This window comes from Microcaecilia unicolor, chromosome 1 (assembly GCF_901765095.1).
Source record: "Microcaecilia unicolor chromosome 1, aMicUni1.1, whole genome shotgun sequence".
In the NCBI taxonomy this organism is placed as follows: domain Eukaryota; kingdom Metazoa; phylum Chordata; class Amphibia; order Gymnophiona; family Siphonopidae; genus Microcaecilia; species Microcaecilia unicolor.
This window is the reverse complement of record NC_044031.1, coordinates 724,880,236-724,904,921: the sequence shown is the minus strand read 5'-3', so window position 1 is coordinate 724,904,921 and position 24,686 is coordinate 724,880,236. Positions and strand designations below refer to the sequence as shown.

The following is a 24,686-nucleotide window of genomic DNA, read 5'->3' as shown; positions in this document are numbered from 1 at the left end:
AGCTAAAATGTGCCCCCTCACCTCGGGCTCTGGACCCCCCTCCTACCGAAGTCTGGCTACGCCCCTGATTCTATTTTTTTTATTGCAAGTTGTGTGTTAATATTCAGATTAAAATACCTGCTCCTGGTTAACGCGAAAGCACTTAGCACCCGCTGTTTAGGAGAGGGTAAGCGGTCCCACAACTCTGCACTAGCCAGTTATCATGCAGTAAGTATAACGCGCTAGCTAGCTAATTCTTCCATGCCCACTGTCCACCCATGACACCCCCTAATTAGAAAAAAAAATTTAAGATTCATTAGCGTGCAGCATAATGTGCAGAAACAGGCCCAACTACCACAAAAATCCCTTAACACAATTGCATATGGTAACTAGCTCCTGCACATTAACTGTGCGTTAAGGGGGGGAATTCTATATACGGCGCCTAAAAAAAAAAACAGCGCAGAAAACATTTCCACCTAAGCGTATTCTGTAAGCGTAAACCTAGATTTAGGCGTGGTATACATAATACGCTTGGTTGATATCCCAGCACCTAAAAGTACGCACCTCCATTTATACTAACAAAAACGTTGTGTAAATCCCGGCATGTAGATTTAGGCACAAAGAGCCATATTCTATAATTACGTTAGTAAATTTCAGAATGCCCGTGAATCGCCCATCTCCTTGCCCTTTTTCGTTTGTTCATGAAGGTAGGCGCACTGTGTTACAGAATACACTTAGTGAGTTGTGTGTGTAAATTCTAATTATTGCTTACTAGTAAAAAAAGGCCCGTTTCTGACACAAATGAAACGGACGCTAGCAAGGTTTTCCACGGAGTGTGTATGTTTGAGAGAGTGTGTGTGAGAGAGAGAGAATGAATGTGCGAGTGTGTGTGTGTGTGACAGAGAGAGAGTGAGACTGGGTGCAAGTATGTCTGTGAGAGAGAGAGTGTATGTGATTCTCCTCTCTCCCCTGCCCCACTCTCCAGCCACCCAGTGATTCTTCTGTCTCCCTTGCCCCCCCTCCAGCCACCCAGCGATTCATCTCGCTCTCTTGATTACCTCCGTCGAAGTGGCCGCATCATTGAAAGCCCTGCCTGTCTCCAGCCTTCCCTTCGAGTTCGTTCCTTCAGAGTCCCGCCCTTGCAGAAAGAGAAAATGACGTCAGAAGGCGGGACTCTGAGGGAATGAACTTGAAGGGAAGGCTGGAGACGGGCAGGGCTTTCAATGACGCGGCCGCTTCGATGGAGGTAATCAAGAGAGCGAGATGAATTGCTGGATGGCTGGAGGGGGGGCAGGGGAGCGTGGAGAATCGTTAGGTGGCTGGAGGGGGGGCAGGGGATCAGGGCTGTTCAGGACGGACTAACGTTTGTTTGTGGGTTGCTATGCAGCATTCCCTTCCCTCCGAGGGCGGGGCAGTGAGAGCGAGTGCGATTGCCTGCGGTTGGTCCCTTCTCCTTCTGATGCCGCGAGGGCGGGGCAATTAAGAACCCCAGGAACACTACACGACTTCACTGCCACCCTGCCATAGAGTCAGCTTCAGAACATTGGAGGTGCGAATTATTATATTAGAAGTGCTGTTATCAGTGCTAATTAGCTTGTTAAGTCAATTAAGTTACGTGCATTGTTATAGAATCTGCCTAGATTTCGATGCTGATCTCTAGGCGTGCTATATAGAATCCAGGGTTAAGTGCTTAGGGGTCCTTTTACTAAGGTGCACTGAAACATGGCCTGTGGTAGTGTAGACATGTGTTTTGGGTGCGCGCAGAATCATTTTTTAGCACACCTGGACTTTTAAATTTTTGCTGAAAATGGATGTGCAGCAAAATGAAAATTGCTGAGCGTCCATTTTGGGTCTGAGACCTTACTGCCAGCAATTGACCTAGCAGTAAAGTCTCACATGGTAACCAAGCGGCAATGACCTATGTGCGTCAAATGCCACTTAATTACGTAGCTGACGTGAGCCAGAAAATAAAAAATATTTTTTGGACGTGCGTAGTGGACAGTCGCCAAAAATGAAATTACCGCAAGGGCCACATGGTAGCCGGGTGGTCAGGAGTCAGGACTCACAGAAACTGATGAGCGAATGCGCCAGAGACCAGCGCTGAAGAAGACTTCAGTTGGCGGGGGTTGGGGACCCCCGCCAGCAAAGGTACCTGGCGGTGTGAGGGAGGGGCGGCGGCAGGAGGTTGAAAGTGGCGGGGGGGGGGTTGGCAGCAGGCTAAACTGTGCCCTCCCTACCTTGGGCTCTGGACCCCCTTCCCGCCGAGGTCTGGCTACGCCCCTGCTACATTGCGCAGTTCCCAGGACAGGATCACTCCCATACTCCTGCATTACATTGGCTTTCCCTTGAATTCAGTTTGTAGTTCAAAAGATTTTGGTTGGCGTTTAAAGCCACTTGTGATGGGCTCTGGTTGGAGTGGAGGAGTAGCCTAATGGTTAGTGCAGGAGCCTGAGAACACGGTGAACTAGGTTTGATTTCCCCCTGCAGCTGGGCAAGTCACTTAGCAAAATAAGGGGCCCTTTTACAAAGCAGTGGTAAGCCCAACATGGTCTTACCGCACGCTAAGCTGGAACTACTGCCGGCTGAACGGGGTAGCCAGTGGTAGTTCCAGCCCCGGCATGCACCATTTGCCATGCTACAGAAAATAGCTATTTTCCAACCTGGCGTTAACCCAATAATAATCGGGCAGCACCGCGTGCTACTGGGTTACCGCCGGGTTAGCGTGGTAGCCCTTAATGCCACCTCAGTGGGTGGTGTTAAAGTGCTCCCTTCCTCATGGCCACGCGGTAAGTGAAATCTTAATCATGGCCATGCTATTTTTTTGGCCTTTTTACCTGCTGTGATAAAAAGAGCCGTAGCGTGCAGCAAAAAGGGTCCCCCGCCACTAGTGCAGGGCTCTTTTTTCCGCAGCTGGGTAAAAGGACCCCTAAATACCCGTAAATAATATATAAACCACTTTGATTGTAATTATAGAAAGTGATATATCAAATCCCATCCCCTTATTATAATCCATCAGATTCTTTGCATTCTTTCCAAGCACCCCTGCTGGCATCCCCCATCTTTTCTTTTAAGGCTGGTACATTAGACAATTTGTTGCATAGCCTCTTTCCATTTGGAACTCATTTCCAGCCAAAATCTTAGTATAAATACATTCAGTTTTTGAGGTTAGTACACATTGAAGGAGATTCTATATATGGCACCTAAAAAAAAATCTGCGCTGAAATCAGTGCCGACTAAGCGCATTCTATAATCAGCACCTAGATGTAGACGCAAATTATAGAATACGCTTAGTTAATATTTCAGCGCCTAAATCTACGCACATCCATTTACACCAATTAAAACATGGCGTAAATCCTGGCGTGTAGATTTAGGTTCCATATTCTATAAACTTCGAAACACCCATAGCCATGCCCCTTTTTGCCCGTGTGCATTTCAGCACACGCATCATTACAGAATACGCTTTAGCGAGTTTTGCGCCTAAATTCTAATCAGTTCCAATTAGTGCTCATTATTTTTTTAAGTGCCGATATCAGCGCTCATTAGCTTGTTAAGCCAATTAAGTTACGCGCAGTGTTTATAGAATCTGTGCCTTTCTCGGCACCTAAATCTAAGCGCACTATATAGAATCTGTGGAATAATGGGCTGGATTCAGTAAATTGTGCTGAAAAATCGACGCTTAGCTCGATTCTGTTAAGTGTGCATGCCCTTTATAGAATCAAAGCATAGTGCCAATTCCCATGCCTACCTTTTAGGTGCCAGATTTACGCCTGCTGAAACCTGGTGTAAATGCTGACACTGAAGTTAGGTGCACTGAGGCTTTATTCTATAATTCTGCATGTAACTTTTAGAAATGCCCTTTTCAAGTTACAAATTGAGGGGTCCTTTTACTAAGGCGTGCCGAAAAATGGCCTGTGCTAGTTTAGGTGCGTACTTTAGACGCACGCATTTCCATTTTTCAGCACACCTGTAAAAAAAGGCCTTTTTTGGCTGAAAATGGACATGCGGCAAATTAAAAATTGGTGCACGTCCATTATGGGCCTGAGACCTTACCGCCAACCATTGCACTTAATGTGAGCAAGTGCAAAGTGATGCATGTGGGAAAGAGGAACCCGAATTATAGCTACATCATGCAAGGTTCCACGTTAGGAGTCACGGACCAAGAAAGGGATCAAGGTGTCGTCGTTGATGATACGTTGAAACCTTCTGCTCAGTGTGCTGCTGCAGCTAAGAAAGCAAATAGAATGGTAGGTATTATTAGGAAAGGAATGGAAAACAAAAATGAGGATGTTATAATGCCTTTTTATCGCTCCATTGTGCGACCGCACCTCGAATATTGTGTTCAATTCTGATCGCCGCATCTCAAAAAAGATATAGTGGAATTAGAAAAGGTGCGGAGAAAGGCGAGGAAAATGATAAAGGGGATGGGACGACTTCCCTGTGAGGAAATGCTGAAGCATCTAGGGCTCTTCAGTTTCGAGAAAAGGCGGCTGAGGGGAGATACGATAGAGGTCTATAAAATAATGAGTGGAATTGAACGGGTAGATGTGAAGCGTCTGTTCACACTTTCCAAAAATACTAGGACTGGGGAGCATGCGATGAGGCTACAATGTAGTAAATTTAAAACGAATCAAAGAAACTTTTTCTTCACTCAACGTGTAATTAAACTCTGGAATTAGTTGCCAGAGAATTTGGTAAAGGCAGTTAGCTTAGCGGAGTTTAAAAAAGGTTTGGACGGCTTCCTAAAAGAAAAATCCACAGACTGTTATTAAATGGACATGGGGAAAATCCACTATTTCTGGGATAAGTAGTATAAAATGTTTTATACATTTTTGGGATCTTGCCGGGTATTTGTGACCCGGATTGGCCACTGTTGGAAACAGGATGCTGGGCTCGATGGACCTTTGGTCTTTCTCAGTATGGCAATACTTATGTACTTATGTAAGGTCTTGCGCGTAAACCGGGCAGTAATGATCAGTGCATGTAGTAAATGAAAAAATATTTTTGGACACGTGTAAAAAATTGAATTACTGCCTGGGCCATGCGGTAGCCGGGCGGTAGTTCCAAATTGACGCGCGTTGGACATTTGTAGGCGCCTATGCACCTTTGTAAAAGGGCCCCTGATTTAGTCACCTGCCTTATATAATAGTGCACAGCCAGATGCATGCACAAATTTTAATGAGTGTCAATTATCAGTAATTGATTTAGCACCCACTTATTGATGATAATTGCTTCATTACTCAATTTGGATGTGCAATTCTGGGTGCCATATATAGAATCTGGGGATATCTGTCTTGCTTAACAATACCATGTGTATCTATTTTTTTTTTTGTACCCCGCACTTTCCCACTCATGGCAGGCTCAATGCGGCTGTATTGCACTCACTTAATGATCATAGATTAGCGCTTCTATACCCTGCACAGGCTCATTGGGAATCTACAAGGAATAGCACCTTTTTTCTTGGCACCCTTTCTATGGAATAATTTGCCTTTAGGTTTGCGCTCAAACATCCTATAAGTAATTTAAAGTTAGTCGTTGCTGTTAGCACGGTATGACGGACAACAGCAGCAAACATGATGACTTTGAGACTCTGTTTTCTTCTGAGTGACTGGGCTTTCATTATTGTGAGATTGTGTTCTGTCATGTGTTATTGTGGAGTTCATTTTCTATCTATATATTTTTTTTGCTAGTTTTTCTTTTGTAAATTGCCTAGACTTGGTATTTCCAAAATTTGTCAGTATATCAAATTCTTGACTAAACATAAAGATTCATTGTCATTGGCTTTTACTTGAGTTTGCACTGTTATTTTATAGTGTTCTACCCTGCGTTAAGTTTTATTTTTATATTTTGGATTACTGACTTGCTTTTATGTATTTTGTGTGTGTAATATTGATGTATCTTGTCTAGGGGTTTTGTCATTTGGGGCCCTTTTTAACTAAACTGCACTGTAATAAAGCTAACTTTTAGTGCGTGCTAAAATTTAGCGCACAGTAGTGATACAGACACCCATTATGTTTCTATGGGTGTGTCTAGCATTAGGGCGCACGGCTTAATAAACAGGGCCCTTGATAAGTAATTAAGCCTAAGGAAGCAAATTCATCTGTGAAGACTCATACCTCACTAGTAAGGGACAAGGGATTTTTAGGATCCCCTTACATGAGGTTGTATGACTAGAGCATCTGTATGAAGAATGGGATTCTATGAGGTCATGAAACCTCATGTACTGAAGGATTTTAACACTATTTTACATCAGTTCATTGGAAAATATCACTACCTTCAAAGGATGTAGTTGATCACTGTTTGTGATATGTGCCACAGGAATCTGGGCGTGATACTCCATCTTCAACTCGGGCATCAAGTGTGAATGGAACAGATGACGAAAAGGCATCTCATGGTGGCCCTACTGATGAGCTTCTGAAAAATGAGAATGACAAGTTGAAAACTGCATTAGCTCAAAGGTTTGTACCAAAACACTAGGCAGCATTTTACATTTGAGCCATTTGCAGTCTAGAAGGGTGTATTTAATAATGTAGTTCATTACAGCATAAAGCATGTGTCTTGATTTTTATAATCCAGTTATTTTATATATATTTTTTTGTGAAACACATTCTTCTCCTCTCTGACACAACAAAATCCATATAAATGTCACATATTATGGGGGAGGTATGTAACAGATGACATAGACTGTGTCAAATTTCTATCTCCATTTCAGATATTAGATTTTGTTTTCACACTACTGGTAGTTTATAATTTTAGAATTTTACTGCAGCCCGAGAATTTTCTTGTGCCTGAAGACTGTAATACATGCTTTCTTACTGGCAAAAAGCATTAGAGAATTATTATCATATGTTTCAAATTGAAAGAGAGCTTCCTAAGTCTTTCCTGGTCACCCCCAAACCAGTTGGGTTTTCAAGATACTCACAATGAATATGCATGAGAGAAATTTGCATTGTGGATATGCAGAAAACCTGACTGGCTGTTGGGTCACTGGAAGATTTAGGAAGTTCTGGTGTAAGCCTCAGATACATGCTTCAGGCAAAATTAAACCCATCCAGAGGTGTAAAGAGGCTCCAAGTTAGCTCTGCAAAGCCCATGTTGCTGTTGGTGCAGGTTATTTGTTGCATAATTTTTATTTTTTATTTTAACAGAATATTTTCTGTTCTAGAAGGTTTCAGGAAGCCACAGCCTTGGATAAAAGATGCCCTGTTGCTAAACTGTTAAAGCAAACTGGCTTAAAGACCTTCTGTAGAGATTTGCACTTTGCTGGATTTTTTTCCCCTCGTTTCTGGACTTTTTTTTTTTTGTTCATTTCACAAAATTGTACTAATACAATTTTTACTGAACACTAATTCATAGGTTAGCATGCATTAAATTGGTTTAATACACACTATACCTTTTTAAAGGTGCACTAACAAGTGCATAACCTTTCTTTTTTTTAGTGAAAAATTAAATTTGGACCTCAAATGGTCTTTTATGCAACTCATAGAATTTATTTATTTATTTGTTGTTTTGTTTTTTTAATGAAATGATCCAAAAGCAAAGCAAGTATTTTAAACCATCTTTGGAAAGAAGTGGCGACTTGACTAAGTACTTGCAAAGAAACCGCTGATGAGACTGAACATTTCTCTTCTTGGGTTCATATAGGCACAAAGGGCCCTGATTAAAAAGGCACACTAGCGTTTATAGCGTGCACTAAAATTAGCGCACACTAAATGCTAGACACACCCATAGGAATATATGGGTGTCTTTAGCGTTCAGTACACACTGTTTAGCGCACACTTAGTAAACAGGGCCCAAAGGGAGGATTTAAGTGGCAGGAAAGTATATGAATGGCAGCATTCTAGTCATTTATCCACATAAATCCCCTATAAACAATGCCAAACACTGAGCATGCAAATTTAGTTGTGCACCCGATTTGCGCGTGCAAGTTAATAGAATGAGCCAATTAGTGCCAATAATTGGCTTTTTAATGTGTAATTATTGGCAGTAATTAGATTTAATCGGGACTTACCCACCTAAATTTAGGCGCAGCTGAAAAAGGGGGCGCAGAAATGGGAGGCGACCAGCATTGAATATCCAGTTTTTTTCATCATCGGCTACAGCATGATCGGTTAGGCTTAGCAGGCAAAGACAGGCCCGCTTTTTATGCAGTCTTATTTGGCTGCAAAGCCTGGTTAGTTAAGTTCTGAATATCAGGACTCAATCGGTCACGCCCGGGATGCCCCTAGAATGCCCCCCTCAACATCTCTGACTTTATTTTCTTTGCTAACTGGGCATTTTCAGCGGTGATAACCAGTTAATTGCCACTGAAAATGACCGTTATCTGTCAAGTTGCGAGTTAACTAGTCTGCAGCCATTCCCGGCCAGTTAACTTGTGCTGAATATCAGGCTGGATAATCAATGACTGCAGATTAAAGACCAGCATGGCTCATCCAGTCTGCCCAGAAAGGTGGCCGTGTTGTACCTGTGATTCAATGCAGGTTACCCCCCTTGTCTTTAGGATTTTAATTGATGCCCAATGCTGTCTACCCCACTCTATGCCTTTATTTTTCTTTAAAGTGTGAAAAATTATTTTTATTGTACTGTGAGTGGAAATACTCTATACTTTTATTCCATCTTCATACCATGTAGGGAATCTCTGTGTCTATCCAGGGTTCTATAACGTTTTGTGTGTTCTGGCTAACATCTAGGCACAGGCATTTGCACTAGGTATCCACAAAAAAGAAAATGTTCCACTCAATGTGGAAACTCAAACGCGTGAAGCAATTCTTCCCGAGGGAAACATTTCGCAGCCTTATACAATCAATGGTACTAAGCCACTTAGATTACTGCAATGGAATTTATGTGGGATGTAAAGAACAAACCTTAAAGAAACTTCAGACCGCTCAAAACACGGCAGCTAGGCTTATAGTTGGTAAAACACGATTTGAAAGCGCAAAACCCCTCCGCGAAAAACTACACTGGCTCCCAATCAAAGAACGCATCGCCTTCAAAATTTATTTATTTATTTATTTGCTGCCTTTGTATCCCACATTTTCCCACCTATTTGCAGGCTCAATGTGGCTTACATTATGCCGCAATGGTGATCACCATTAACGGAGTAATAATACAGAAAAGTGCTACAATGACGATAAATGGAAATATCATAAGAATTAGTTGCACACATTAAGTAATGAATGAATAGGAGAAATAGATGAGTAATTCATAACAGGTGTGTAAGAATAGAACACAACAAAAAGGTTCAATAGCATTGATTTGAATTAAGTAATCAGACTGATGAAAACAAAATCTACACCCTGGTTCACAAAATTATCTACGGAGAAGCCCCGAGTTACGTGACAGACTTGATCGACTTACCAATTAGAAATACATCCGAATCAACACGATCTTATCTAAATCTGCACTACCCAAGCTGCAAAGGACTTAAATACAAAACAACTTACGCATCTAGTTTTCCCTACATAAGCACACAACTGTGGAACGCATTACCAAAATCCTTGAAAATGACGTACGACCACCTAAACGTCCGGAAATCACTAAAAACCAACCTGTTTAAAAAGGCATACCCTACCGCTCCAACTTAAATGCCTAATCTCTGCAACACAACCAAACTAAAGCACGTAATGGACATAACACAACTCTTCCGTTCTCCGATTCCCTAGTGTGGCTGTGCCACATGAACTTGATCTTACCACAACATCACCCTGTATTTGTTCACACCGGAGCCTGCAAAGGCCTCTCTGGTACTATGTAAGCCACATTGAGCCTACAATTAGGTGGGAAAATGTGGGATACAAATGTAACAAATAAATAAATAGGGCTGATGTAAGTGATTGCACCTTAAAAGTAAGCATGTTGTTTATTACTTTCAAATATAATTACAAATCAAATTGAATATGAAGAAATGCAAGTATATAAAGGCAAATTCCAAAGACCCTACCAACATAAACAATAAAAATAATTCTGCTTAGTTTAGACCACAGTAGCGGGAAACAAGAGTCAATATACCAAAAGAAGTTAGTCTAAAAAAGGAAACTAGTTACAATACAATTATATGTTTAGCCTCAGCTAACTAAACATTATGGGGTCCTTTCGTGGAGGAGTAGCCTAGTGGTTAGTGCAGTGGACTATGATCCTGGGGAACTGAGTTTGATTCCCACTGCAGTTCCTTGTGACTCTGGGCAAGCCTCTTAACCCTCCATTGCCCCTGGTACAAAAATAAGTACCTGAATATTTGTAAACCGCTTTGAATGTAGTTGCAAAACCTCAGAAAGGCGATATATCAAGTCCCATTTCCCTTTCCCTATTTGAGATTCTACATGGAATGTTGAAGCTATTTGTAGATTCTAGATGGAATGTTGCTACTATTGGAGATTCTAGATGGAATGTTGCTACTATTTGAGATTCTACATGGAATGTCGCTGTTCCACTAGCAACATTCCATGTAGAAGCCTGCCCTTGCAGATCAGCAATGCAGCTGCGCAGGCTTCTGTTTCTGTGAGTCTGACGTCCTGCACAAAAAAATTATCATGACTAATTGGTTTGTTACTCAATTGAGTATGTATATTGGCTGTGCGCACAGTTTAATGCATGATACTCCCTGCAGCTTATGTAAAATCTGCCCCAAAATGTGTAAACGCCTTTTTTTTTCCCTTGGTCTATATCAAACAAAAGTGAATATGTATTTCATTGGCTTGTGGACTTCTCAACAAATAAATAGGAACAGTTAGTGCTAAAACCTTTGAACCTGCTCTGATAGGGACATACCTCTGAGAATTAGATATCATCTTATGGATTCATTAAAAAAAAAAAGAGTTTTTTTTCAGGCTCAAGGTTTCCTCCCTTACGTTCCATGGGCAGTTTTACTTTCCTCTCTTCCCCCCCTCCCCCGCCAACCCACTGACCTTCTTCCTCCCCTTCCTTTCTGCCACTGCTGCCTCCTGTCAGCTTGTAATTTTATAAATGGAAGAAGCTCTTGAGGCTGCTGCTGGTGTCTTGGTAGCAGTCTCTAAGCTTGGGACCTGAGCAAGCATGCTCGCAAGCCTTGCTTTCCCTCATGCATGGGCTTTCTGACTTGGAAAGGAGACCTGACACCACTGCCTCCAGGCTTCAGACCTGCCTTAACAGATTCTCTTAGTTTATGAATGATGATGTGAGATGGGTGGCAGTGACAGGGAGGAAACTGGAGCTGTGTGTCCCTTTCCAGGCTGTCCCTGGAGCAGCTGCCCTGCTCATCCTTTCTGAATTACGCTACTGGTTGCAAGCTTCATTTGTAGAACATGCAAATACTTTCCTCATGCCTTCCGAAAGTTTCAGCTGCAAAGTCTATCACAGAGCTTCCCAAACTGTGGTTCGAGACCCCAAATTGGGTCGCCACCAAGGTGGTCTTTCCATAGGTGCATCATTCTGCACCTCCAGGAGTGTCACAATTTTATTTGGCCACATTCATGGGGGTTCACGGCAGGGGCGTAGCCAGACAACAGATTTTGGGTGGGCCTAGGCAAGAATTGGGTGGGCACCAAGTGTTCTCCCCCCCCCCCCCCCAAAAAAAAAAAAAAGATCTCAGCTGGTAGGAAAACGCTTCTTTCCACCTTGGCAGCAGGCATGCACTGAAAACTGAGCATGAGCAGGTGCCGGTGTCATGGAGATTCGCTCTTTTGTTACCATCAGGGGAAAATCTTCAGCTGGTGGAGCGTGGGATTTTCACCAGTTACCACTAAACATGTGCTACTGTTGGGTGGGCCTGAGCCATAAATGGGTGGGCCCTGGCCCACCCAAGCCCACCTGTGGCTACGCCACTGGTTCACGGCCACAAATAGACTGAGAAGTGCTGGTCTTTCAGTTTTAAATACAATTCAAGTATAGACCAGTAGAAAGATCTATAGGCGGTATGGATCATATAAAACAGTAAAATGCAGGGAAGTATAAAATGGTATACACTGCATTTCACTTGATCTACATATATTCAAATTGCAGAATACATGGAATGGCTTTTCAAGGCATGCTGTCACATTTTCTATTCAGCTTAGGTTTAAAATATGGATCTTTTTTTTTGTATTGTATGTATGTTGTATGAAGCTAGGAATTGTTCTCATTCTGAATTCGTTTTCCTTATCAGCTCTATGAATGTAAAGAAATGGGAAACTGAACTGCAGACTCTAAGGGAAAGCAATGCTCGGTTGTCGGTGGCACTGCAGGAGTCATCTGCCAGTGTGGAGCAGTGGAAACTCCAGTTCCTAGAGTGTAAAGAGGAAAATGATCAACTCAGGAATAAGGTGACAAAAGGGGAGAGTAGTTTTATTCTGAGGAATAATATTTTATAGGTTTGCAAATTTAAGTGTGAAGGGATGGAAATACATCTCTGGAAGAATAAAAGTAAAAGTTCTTTCCCCCATCAAAATCATGAATTTGTTAAATGCAGACGTTCACAGATAGATGTCATACCACTAGAAGAACTAGAAAAGAATGAAGTACTACATTTTTTGAGCACGTACAAAATATGCTAAAGTGAATCCAGAATGTTTGAATACATGAAAATATTGTAAAACATCCAAAAAGTTTTAAGTCATTTATTTCAATCTCAAGGGTCACCTCATGAAACTGGCTAACCAATAAATTTTTTAAAAGCCCAATTTTTCTTTACTCTCTAGTGGTTAGTGCAGTGGACTTTGATCCTGGGGAACTGAGTTCAATTCCCACTGCAGCTCCTTGTGACTCTGGGCAAGTCACTTAACCTTCCATTGCCCCTGGTACAAAATAAGTACCTGAATATATGTAAACCGCTTTGAATGTAGTTGCAAAAACCTCAGAAAGGTGGTATATCGAGTCCCATTTCCCTTTCCCTATTTGAGATTCTAAATGGAATGTTGAGATTCTGTTGCTACTATTTGAGATTCTAGATGGAATGTTGCTATTCCACTAGCAACATTCCATGTAGAAGCCTGCCCTTGCAGATCAGCAACGCGGCCGCGCAGGCTTCTGTTTCTGTGAGTCTGACGTCCTGCACGTATGTGCAGGACGTCAGACTCACAGAAACAGAAGCCTGCGCGGCCGCGTTGCTGATTTGCAAGAGCAGGCTTCTAAATGGAATGTTTCTAGTGGAGTAGTAGCCTAGTGGTTACTGCAGTGGACTTTGATCCTGGGGAGCTGAGTTCAATTCCCACTGCAGCTCCTTGTGACTCTAGGCAAGTCACTTAACCCTCCACTGCCCCAGGTACAAAATAAGTACCTGAATATATGTAAGCCACTATGAATGTAGTTGCAAAAACCTCAGAAAGGTGGTATATGAATCCCCTTTCCCTTTCCTAATAGGCTTTTTGCCAGCATAACCTTTTTAATACATCTGGTGCTATATGATCTGACAAAACTTATTTTAGCCTGAGCTCCATACAACAGATCTATATACAGGTGCAATGAATCCCTGCCGTTAACAGCTTACAGTCTAAGAGGCTATCTGAGATGCTTTGGAGACCTGACAACTTTGCCAAGTTCAGAGCAAGTGGCTGGCTGAAGTAGGGTTTGAAAATCAGGCTTTCTGGCTTCCAGCACATTACTCTCTTAGCTTGCTTCCTTTCTCAGATATGCATTAAAGCTCATTACTGGTTATTTGAGAATATGCATATGCATACATTTTGCACGTGATGATTATACTTAAAGAGAGAAGCACAAATTGGAAGACTGTGAGCAGTAGTGCCTGTTATCAAGGCTCTGACCTTTGCTTTTATCCATGAATGTTTATAAAACAAACTCAAATAACCTGAGCAAAGGTTTGAGCCTTAACGATTGGTATCATTTCTCACAAATTTTAAGCATTTTTCTATATATTTTAATATTTAAGTCTTAACCCAGCTTCCTGCCTATTAAATTTCATTACAGTTTTTTTTAGAGTAGTTCTTTTCTACAATAATCTTATTTTCCAAAATCTGTCTGATTGCAAAACTGTCTATTGTAAAGACTCTTATAGCCCGCATTATCTCATAAATCCTAAGCAGATAACAACATTTACATACATGTGTAGAGATATTGAGCTTAAGCAGTTCATGCAATATCTTTTTCCATATTTTTGATGCATTGCGAGGCCCTTTTACTAAGGCGCGTGGGTGCCTATTTGCATCCAGTGCACGTCAAATTGGAACTACCGCCCAGCTACCGCGTGCCCTGAGTGGTGATTCCATTTTTGATGTGCGTCCAAAACACGCGTTAGAAAATATTTTCTGTTTTCTACCGTGTGGCACTTAACTGGCGATAATCAGCAGTTTACGTGCGCTGATGCTTACCGCCCGATTATCGCACCTGACCTTGCCGCTAGGTGGCAGTAAGGTCTCAGGCCGAAAATGGACACGCGCTGGTTTTAATTTTGCTGCATGCCAATTTTCGGCCACAAAAAAAGGCCTTTTTTCTAGGTGCGCTGAAAAACGGACCTGCCCGCGCCTACACCGGCGCAGGCCACTTTTCAGCGCGCCTTAGTAAAAGGGCCCCTAAATTTTTTTGGGCCAGTAATTTTTCCAAACAGCATGACAGTAGACAGGAGATTGGAATGCTGGAAAATAGCAAACTATTGTGCTCTTGGACTGGTTTGTTGTCAACAGAACCAGAGCAGTGATAATTATTAGTATACACCTATAGGGGTTAATTTAATAAATTCATTTTCACATGTATGTGGGACTATATACACTTAAAGGGGGGATTTTATATATGGTGCCTAAAAAATCGGCGTGGAAATCAATGCCAACTAAGCATATTCTATAAGTGGTGCCTAGATTTAGGGGCAGTATATAGAATACATTTAGTTATTTCAGCGCCTAAATCTATGCGCCTCCATTTACACCAATTAAAATGTGTCATGAAACCCAACATATAGATTTAGGCGCACTGGGCCATATTCTATAACTATGGGCATACATTTTGGACTGCCCATGAAACGCCCATGACCACACTCCTTTTGCCTGCACGTGTTAGAACTTAAGCGCACTGCATTACAGAATGCGCTTAGCAAGTTGTGCGTGTAAATTCTAATCATTGCCAATTAGTGCTCATTATTCTTAAGTCACTACCAACTGTAAAATCCCAGGGGCGAGACAATGTAAAGAACCACAAAAAATAGTCAATCCCTATTGTTAAGGGCATTATTATTGCTTGTTAAGCTGATTTTCCTGTTAAGTCAATTAAGTTATGCGCATTGTTATAGAATACACTTCGATTTCAGCGCAGATCTCTAGGCGCACTATATAGAATCTGAGGGGAAACGACTCTTATAAAATTGTACCAGGTGTAAAAAAGAAAAATACATGCAGCGGCTTGCAAACATTTTATTTTACTGTAGGCGCTTCCAGGGCTTACTATGGGTAGAATTATAAAATACATTAATGGATTATACAATACCTTAATTCACACAGATTCTTCAACAATCTGCTCAATATTTACACCTGCTCTTGAGCAGGTATAATATTCTCACCTGCAATATGGGTGCAGTCTCTGCAGGGTTTATGCTGGTTAGTTTATAAAGACAAATAGATGTTTTCCAGCCCTGTTATAAAACTACCTTCATAATGAAAAGTGACTAGCTTACATGTCTGCTTGCTTCTGATTTTTCTTAGATTGAAGAACTGGAAGTACAATGCATTGAAATAAATAAAGAAAAAGAAAGAAATGCAGATCTGAGCATAAGACTTCAAGAGCTGGAAGCTGAACTTCAAGAAAAAGAACTAGTGAGTGACAAATCTCTTTATTCATGCGCTTGAAGGCAGTGGCGTTCCTAGGGTGGCTGACACCCGGGACGGATCGCCGATGCGCCCCCTCCCCCCCTCCCGGCGAAAGGACACCTCCCCCCGGCAAAAGGACACTCCCCCCCGGGTGCATTCTTACCTGCTGGGGGGGGGGGGGGGTGCCGCGCGCCTGTCGGCTTCGCTCGTTCCATGCTCCCTCTGCCCCGGAACAGGAAGTAACCTGTTCCGGGACAGAGGGAGCACGGAACGAGCGGAGCCGACAGGCGCGTGGCACCCCCCCAGCAGCGTGCACCCGGGGCGGACCGCACCCACCGCCCCCCCTAGGAACGCCACTGCTTGAAGGAATCCTAAAATGTGCTGTACTGCCACCTTAATTTAGGAAGCTTATTATTGGGTGCTGAGTTTGTATGTGAGGGACAGAGGAGTGGCCTAATTTTTCTCCCAGGCTTTCCCATAGATATGTGATGGTTCTTCCCCCTTTAACCTATCCTGCTTTCTCTGGCGGCAGCATTGAGCTCTAATCTAACATAGCAACATAGTAGATGACGACGGATAAAGACCTGTATGGTCCGTCCAGTCTGCCCAATAAGGTAAATCCATTGTATATGGTATGAAGCAATAGAAACAGAGAAATATAGAAACATGACTGCAGATAAAGGCCAAATAACCCATCCAGTCTGCCCATCCTCCATAACCACTAACTCTTCCTAAGGGAATCTCACGTGCTTCTCCCATGCTTTCTTAAATTCTGACACAGTCCTTGTCTCCACGACCTCCACTGGGAGGCCATTCCATGCTTTCACCACCCTTTCCATGAGCGAATACTTAGATTCCTCCTAAGCAGGGCCGCCAAGAGGGGGGAGGGGGCAAAATTCCCCGGGTCTCCAAGGGGGCCCGGCGCCGGGGTCTCTCTCTCTGTCTCCTGCTCCTGACAGGACCCAGGTGATCGCATCCCGACAGGAACAGGAGAGAGAAAACTCTAGCACTGGGCTTCCCTTGCATTGCCTGCCAAGCGGCTGCTGGGCCCTCAGGGTGCACATGCTCGGTTTTGAAACCAAGCATTCGTGATGTGAGAGAAAAGCAACCGCAGGGGCGGGCAATACGGCTGAGGAAAGAGCAGTGCTGGAGGAAGGGCCTCGGGATCCAAGGTATTTACAGTTCCGGTAGGTGGGGGGCGGCAGTGACAATCCTAGGGGGAGGGCAGCGGCAGCGATCCTGGGGGGGGGGGGGGGGCGGCAGTGGCGGCCCTGCCCCGGGCCCGACTCAGTCTCTCAGCGGCCCTGCTCCTAAACCTATTTCCTCTTAACTTCATTGTATGCCCCCCTCATTCCAGAGTATTCCTTCATTTGAAAAAGGCTCACTTCTTGTACATTAATGCCTCAGAGATATTTAAACATCTCTATCATATCTCCTCTCCCCCTCCTCTCTTCCAGCGTATACATATTGAGGTTCATAAGCCTGTCCCTATGTGTCTTATGTCCAAGACTGCTTACTAATTTTGTAGCCGCCCTCTGGTCCGACTCCATCCTGTTTATATCTTTTCGTAGGTGCAGTCTCCAGAAGTGCACACAGTACTCTAAATGGGGCCTTACCAGAGATTTACACCAGAGATTTGTGCTTGCTGGTTATCCCTCTCCTCATGCATCCAAGCATCCTTCTGGCTATGATCATCGCTTTTTCTACCTTTTTAGAAAATTTAAGGTCATCAGACACAATCACCCCCAAGTCCCGCTCTTCCTTTGTACACAGAAGCACTTCACCTCTTATATTGTACTGTTCCCTCGGATTCCTGTGACCCAAGTGCATGAACCTGCATTATTTAGCATTAAATATTAATTGCCAAATATTGGAGCATTCCTCAAGTTTCGCTAGTTCCTTCCTCATGTCATCCACATCTTCCGGGGTGTCCACCCTGTTGCAGAGTTTGGTATCCTTCTCAAAGGCTTTCCTACTTAATCTCCACTCAGGTTCTTTGGATCAGATCCTTCTAAAGAGGATTTCTTTGAGTCAGGGGCGTAGCTAGGTGGGGCCATGGAGGCATGGGCCACCGCAGATTTAGCCCTGGCCCCCCTGCTTTCACACACCCCCACCGCCGACCCCCCCCCCCTCCTGCCGCCGCTGCCACCATCAGGAACCTTTGCTGGCGGGGGTCTCCAACCCCCACCAGCCGAAGTCCTCTCCAGCGCCGGTCTCCGGCACGTTGCTGATCTGGATTCTGTTTCTGTGAGTCCTGACGTAGCAACGTGCAGGACGTCAGGACTCACAGAAACAGAATCCAGATCAGCGTGAACGCACCGGACACAGCAAATGTACCTGACGGTGGCGGGGGAGAGTTGGCAGCGGCAGGAGGGTGGGTCGAAAGGGACGAGGGAGGGGTGGCACCGGGGGGGGGGGGGGGTCAAAAGTGGCGGGGGGGGGGGGATAAGAAGTGCCCCCTCACCTCGGGCTCTGGACCCCCCTCCCGCCAAGCTCTGGCTATGCCCCTGCTTTGAGTTTGTCCCACGCATTTTTGAATTTTGTTACCGTGTTTCCCCGAAAATAAGACACTGTCTTATATTAATTTTTGCCCCCCAAAATGCGCTAGGTCTTATTTTCAGGGGCTGTCTTATTTTTCAGGGAAGCATCGGGGTTGGCCCGCCCGCCCTCCATCGCTCCCGGAACTAACCTTAAACGCCTCCTTTCACCTTCGCAGCAAGCAGCAGCAGGGCAGGCCACTCCTTCCTTCCGTATCCCGCCCTCGCCTGACGTAACGTCCGCGAGGGTGGGGCATGGAAGGAAGGAGAGGTCTGCCCTACTGCTGCTTGCTGCGAAGGTGAAAGGAGGCGTTTAAGGTTAGTTCTGGGAGCGACGGAGGGTGGGTGGAGGGGGGGGGCTGGCGACCTCGGGTGGGGGGGCGGCCCGGGGGCGGTCTTGTCCGGCTCTCGGCGGCCCTGCTTTCAAACAAAAATTTGCTAGGTCTTACTTTTGGGGGAGGCCTTATATCTACCAATTCAGGAAAACCTGTACTAGGTCTTATTTTCGGGGGATGTCTTACTTTCTGGGAAACAGGGTACCATTTTCTTCTCTACCACCTCCTGCGGGAGGGCATTCCAGGTATCTGCCACCCTCTCAGTGAAAAAAATGTTTCCTGACATCATTCCTGAGTCGGCCCCCTTTCAATCTCAATTCATGCCCTCTGGTTCTGTTGTTTGTTTATTAATCCACTAACAAATGCACTCCACTCAATATTAGAAAAACGTATATTTTTATCAATTTAAACAACTTGAATATCCCTCTATTGCCTGCCGCATTGAGCCTGCCATGAGTGGGAAAGTGCGGGGTACAAATGTAACAAAAAAAAAACATTTTATACTGTATACTCAAACCCACTATCGGTTTTGAGAACATCACTTCTTCCCTTATCATCTAACAACCAGCAACTTAACATGCATACATTATTTTGTTAACCAGGCTTTTATCCGTAAGTCATATCAATTGCCTTACATATCCATGAATAGTTCATTGTCTAATGCAGGTGTTTTTATATGAAATCAACCCACTTCCTTCAGCTCTTAGGCAACCTTGACTTGCACTGGAAAATAAAGTTAATTTAAAAGTCAAAAAGTCTCTTATCGTGTTGGATGTAGTGAATCCACTGTTGTTGGTATAGTTATTGATTATCCATATTATAATCACATGAGTAGCTGAAAGCTTTTTCTGGGAATAGGATCTCCACGAAACCGCCAAATTCAACTCATCAGTTGAAACAATGCCGTTCCTAAATTGTTTGTTTATTAATAACAGTGCTTCTTAGCCCTCTCCTGGAGGCACACCTAGCCAGTCGGGTTTTCAGGATTATCACAACAGATTTGTGTACTGTGGTTCAATATGTGCACATTTATTTTATGCATATTCATTGTGGTATTCCTGAAAACCTGACTGGCTAAGTCTGCCTCCAGGAAAGGGTTCAGCAGAACTGCTCTATAATTTCACCAAACATCATCCCTTCCTTTCTGAATACACTACCAGAACCCTTATCCACACTCTTATCCACCGCCCACTTAAGACTACTGCAACTTGCTTCTCACAGGTCTCCTGCTAAATCATTTCACTCCCCTCCAATATGGTCAAAATTCTGCTGCACATCTTACCTTTCACAGTGTTGCTGCACTTACATAACCTCTGTCCTCAAGTCGCTTCATTATCTCCCTATCTGTTTCCATTTACAGTTCAAACTCCTCTTATTGACTCACGGGTCTATTCATTCATCTCACTATCTCTCCTCTCATCTTTACCTACACCTCTCCCCAGGAACACAGTTCATCCCTTCTCCTCCACCGCCAGCTCCAGACTCCCTACCTTCCATCTTGCTGTGCCATGCTCCTGGAATAGACTTCTCGAGTCAGTATGTTATGCTTCATCTCTGGCCCCTATGCAAATCCAAGCTAAAAGCCCCGCTTTGAGGCTGCTTACCTGTTGTCTATAGGATAAAATTCAAGGTCCTTACTTTAACTTACAAGATGCTCTGTTCTAACAGCCCATCTTATCGCTCTTCTCTCGTCATCTCTTACACTCCGTCCCGCGTCCTTCACTCTCTAGATGATCATAGGCTCCATTTTCCCCGGGTGTCCTCTGCTCATCTTGAACCCACTCATTCCTCATCGCTGTTCCTCTATATTACCCATCACATCCAACGGTTAAATGCTTCTTCTAGCTGGGCCCAGTGGCGTAACAAGGGGGGGGGGGGGCGGGAGGGGCGATCCACCCCGGGTGTCAGCTCGGGAGGGGGTGCTCCCTGCCAGCTCCCCCCCCTCGGCAAATCGACACCCCCCACCTTTAAAAAGAATATCGGGAGTCGCGCCTGCCCTGCACGTACAAGAAATGTGGACCGTCGGCTCTTCCCTCGCTCTGTCCTGCCCTCCGCTGACGCAACTTCCTATTTCCGTAAGGGCGGGACAGAGCAAGAGAAGAGCCGATGGTCCACATTTCTTGTACGTGCAGGGCAGGCGCGACTCCCGGTATTCTTTTTAAAGGTAGGGTGCGGGAGCTGGTCGTCGGGGGGGTGGGGGGGTGCAACGGTGAACCGCCCCGCCCAGGGTGGCAGCCCCCCCTGCTACGCCACTGGCTGGGCCAACACTGTTTACTACTACTACTATTTAGCATTTCTATAGCGCTACAAGGCATACGCAGCGCTGCACAGCGCTGTTTCTTACTCTTCTTCTCACTCTACCCACTCTATTCTTACTACTCCTTTCTCTTTCCTGTTTGACAATGTAGTTCTTTTCTCATTTTCATCTACCATGTTTTAATCAGGGGCGTAGCTAGGTGGGGCCATGGGGGCCTGCCCCCCCCCCCCAAATTTTGTTTCATTTAAAGGAGCATGCAGGACGTGAAGAGGAAAAAAGGACAGGGAACGCGGCGGCGCTGGCGACTGGCGCTGAAGAAGGTTTCAGCTGGCGGGGGTTGGGGACCCCTGCCAGCAAAAGTATTTGGTGCAGAAGGGCGATGGGGGGAGCAGCGAGTTGGCAGACTAAAATGTGCCCTCCCCCATCTCGGGCTCTGGCCCCCTCCCACCGCGAGGTCTGGGTACGAGCCTGGTTTTAATGATTATAAACCACTTTGCCGCTAACCCATGAAAAGTGGTAAATTAAAACCAATAAACCATATTTAACTGTTCAGTACCCATATTGTTTTTATCATTCCCATAATAAATGAAACTCCCTTAATCCCTTAATAGATTGCAAGCTCTGTCAAACAGTGTTTTTGTACAGTGCTGTGTATGTCTAATAGCACTATAGAAATGAATAGCAGTAGTAGGAATCCAGCGTTCAACTCCTGCTGCTGTTCCTTGTGATCTCGGGCAAGTCACTTAACAGGTCCTTGCCTCAGGTACAAACTAAGGGGCCTTTCCACAGAGTGGTGGTAAGCCCAACACGGGCTTACTGCTCTCTCTTCCGGGACTACCACTGGCCCGCCAAGAAGGAAATCCCCGGAAATTGGGTTGCACGGTGATAACCCGGTGGTAATCGGGCATCGTGGCGCACTGCCCAGTTACCACTGGATTAGCGTGGGAGCCCTTATTGCCACCTCAGTGGGTGGCGGTAAGGGCTTCTCGCCACATGGCCGTGCGGTAAGACTTTAGTCACAGCGTGGTCATTTTTTGGTGGGGAGGGGCAGCCTTTACTGGCTGCAGGAAAAAAAGGGCTCTGACACGCGGGAAATACGGCCCCCGCCACTACCGCAGGGCCCTTTTCCCCCACAGCTTAGTAAAAGGACCCCTTAGATTGTTTTAATGTACCGGAAATGTAACTCACCTTAATCTATCAGTGAAAAGGTATGGATTAAATCCAAATAATAAACATAGATACAAAGATTCTGTTGTCTTATGTGTAATGTGAATTCTTATTTTGCTCCAGTGAAACCTGCAAGAGATGAAAAGGTACAAGCCCAGTGTATTTGCTTGGTGACTATACTCCCTGCACTTTTAGATTTAAAAAATAAAGTCACTAGGATGTTTTTTTTGGTTTTGTTTTGGGTTTTTTTTTTTTTACACTTAAAATCTCTCTGAAATAGAAAAGGAGGTAAGTTGTAATGCTTAATAAAGCAACACAGTTTAAGTTCCTTTGCCCCTTAGAATATTGGGCATTATATGGATGAAAAGCAAAATGAGTGGATTTTAGAGAAGATAAGAAAATTGTATGAACTCTGAAAAATTGGAATGTGTTTGCCTCTTAATTGCAGTAATAACATAGAACTGTCAAAAACTGACAATAGCATTCCCCTTGAGGAGCAGTAATTAAGCAAGGTTAGTTGAGGACAGCATGTTTATGCAAAGTGAAATACTACATTACATATTGTAGCAATGTAAATTATTTCTTTTATAAGAATGCTGATGATTAAGAAACATTTTAATAGTAGCTATAGTTGTAGATTTCATTATGAACTAATACACTTCTGTAGTTGAACGTAAAGGCTCAAGAATGGTGCAGAGGCAGTGTTGATACCCCCCCCCCCCCCCCCCGATGTGAGGGAGTCACCTAGTGACCAAACCCGAGGATCACATTGGCCAGGTTCAAGAGGCAGACAAACTCGTCCCCACTGGAATCTTAGCAATCCCCACTGGAATATTACCTGCCCCCACCTGTCCCCCCCAAAATTTAACCCATCCCCGCAAGAATTTTAATGGTACCTAAAAAGTTTAAGAAAGAATTCTGGTGGCTCTCTGTCTCTGGGTTTGAGCCGCACGACTGCAGGCAAGAAAGAATTGGAAGTTGGCTCATCTCTGATTCACTGGCACTGTGTGCTGAGAGGTTGCCACGTGCATACGCCAGTAGGTCAGGTGACTCTGTTGCTCATGCCTGTGTCAGAGCTGAGGCCTCTGCATCAGCCGAGGAGCAGAGAGGGTTAATGGGAGACTTTTTGCACTGTTAAAGCAAATAGAAGGAGGAGGTGGCACTCAAAGAACTCGATACTTGGTTGGTGAGAGGCTGGTGTAGGTGCAGCTTACACTTCCAGGGGAAACCCGCAGGAACTACTTCCGTCCCCACGGGAATCCCACAGGAACAACTTCCATTCTCAAAGGGAACCACACAGGAACTGCTCCCATTCCCTGCAGGAAATGATTCCATCCCCACAGGAACCCCATAGCTCCAGTGGGGATTCCCACGAACCCTGTTCCTGTGCAGGTCTCTAATTTGTAGGTATCTGACAGAGGACTGTTGCTGTAATGGCTGGACTCAGTTGGTAAGAGGGATATAAATATGGAACAAATGTCTGGGTAGATGTGAATGAAGATCCAAGGTCCATAGGAGAAGAAAGAAAGAGTTGAGGAATAAAAATATATTTTGACTCTGCATAGTATGTAGTGCTTTTCATTAGATGGATTGGATTTAACCATTTTTCTATGATTAATAGTAACATAGTAGATGATGGCAGAAAAAGACCTGCACGGTCCATCCAGTCTGCCCAACAAGATAAACTCATATGTGCTACTTTTTGTGTATACCTTACCTTGGATTTGTATCTGTCATTTTCAGGGCACAGACCGTATAAGTCTGCCCAGCACTATCCCCGCCTCCCAACCACCAGCCCCGCCTCCCAACCACTGGCTCTGGCACAGACCATATAAGTCTGCCCAGCACTATCCCTGCCTCCCAACCACCAGCCCCGCCTCCCACCACCGGTTCTGGCACAGACCGTATAAGTCTGCCCAGCACCATCCCCACCTCCCAACCACCAGTCCTGCCTCCCACCACCGGCTCTGGCACAGACCGTATAAGTCTGCCCAGCACTATCCCTGCCTCCCAACCACCAGCCCCACCTCCCACCACCGGTTTTGGCACAGACCGTATAAGTCTGCCCAGCACCATCCCCACCTCCCAACCACCAGTCCCGCCTCCCACCACCGGCTCTGGCACAGACCGTATAAGTCTGCCCAGCACTATCCCTGCCTCCCAACCACCAGCCCCGCCTCCCACCACCGGTTCTGGCACAGACCGTATAAGTCTGCCCAGCACCATCCCCGCCTCCCGCCACTGGCTCTGCCACCCAATCTCGGCTAAGCTCCTTAGGATCCATTCCTACTGAACAGGATTCCTTTATGTTTATCCCACGCACGTTTGAATTCCGTTACCATTTTCATTTCCACCACCTCCCACGGGAGGGCATTCCAAGCATCCACTACTCTCTCTGTGAAAAAATACTTCCTGACTTTTTTCTTGAGTCTGCCCCCCTTCAATCTCATTTCATGTCCTCACGTTCTACCGCCTTCGCATTCCCAAAGCTGCGTATTTGTCCTGTATTTGTATCCTGACTAATATGTAAGCCCCATGAAGCAGATGCTCCCTCTGTTTCTCATGTAGCACTGCTATCCTGCCGTAGTGTAATTACTCTTTCAGTTCTGACTCCATATTCATTTTTTCACTTACCGTATTCCATTGAAATGATGAACAGGCTATAAATAAATGAAATGAAAAATCACATTAGGAAAAGAATATAGCCTGATAT

The 24,686-nt window shown here is 44.7% G+C and overlaps 1 protein-coding gene across 2 annotated transcripts in view; it reads left to right on the top strand.

Moving 5' to 3' along the window:
- The window catches only part of HOMER2 (homer scaffold protein 2), a 273,575-nt gene that overhangs the window by 236,286 nt on the left and 12,603 nt on the right, over positions 1–24,686 (top strand). For both annotated transcript variants that reach the window (XM_030189607.1, XM_030189608.1), the window contains exons 5-7: positions 6,295–6,434; positions 12,095–12,251; positions 15,573–15,683. In XM_030189607.1, the coding sequence (XP_030045467.1) occupies positions 6,295–6,434; positions 12,095–12,251; positions 15,573–15,683 (408 nt within the window). The remainder of the gene's footprint in view (positions 1–6,294; positions 6,435–12,094; positions 12,252–15,572; positions 15,684–24,686) is intronic.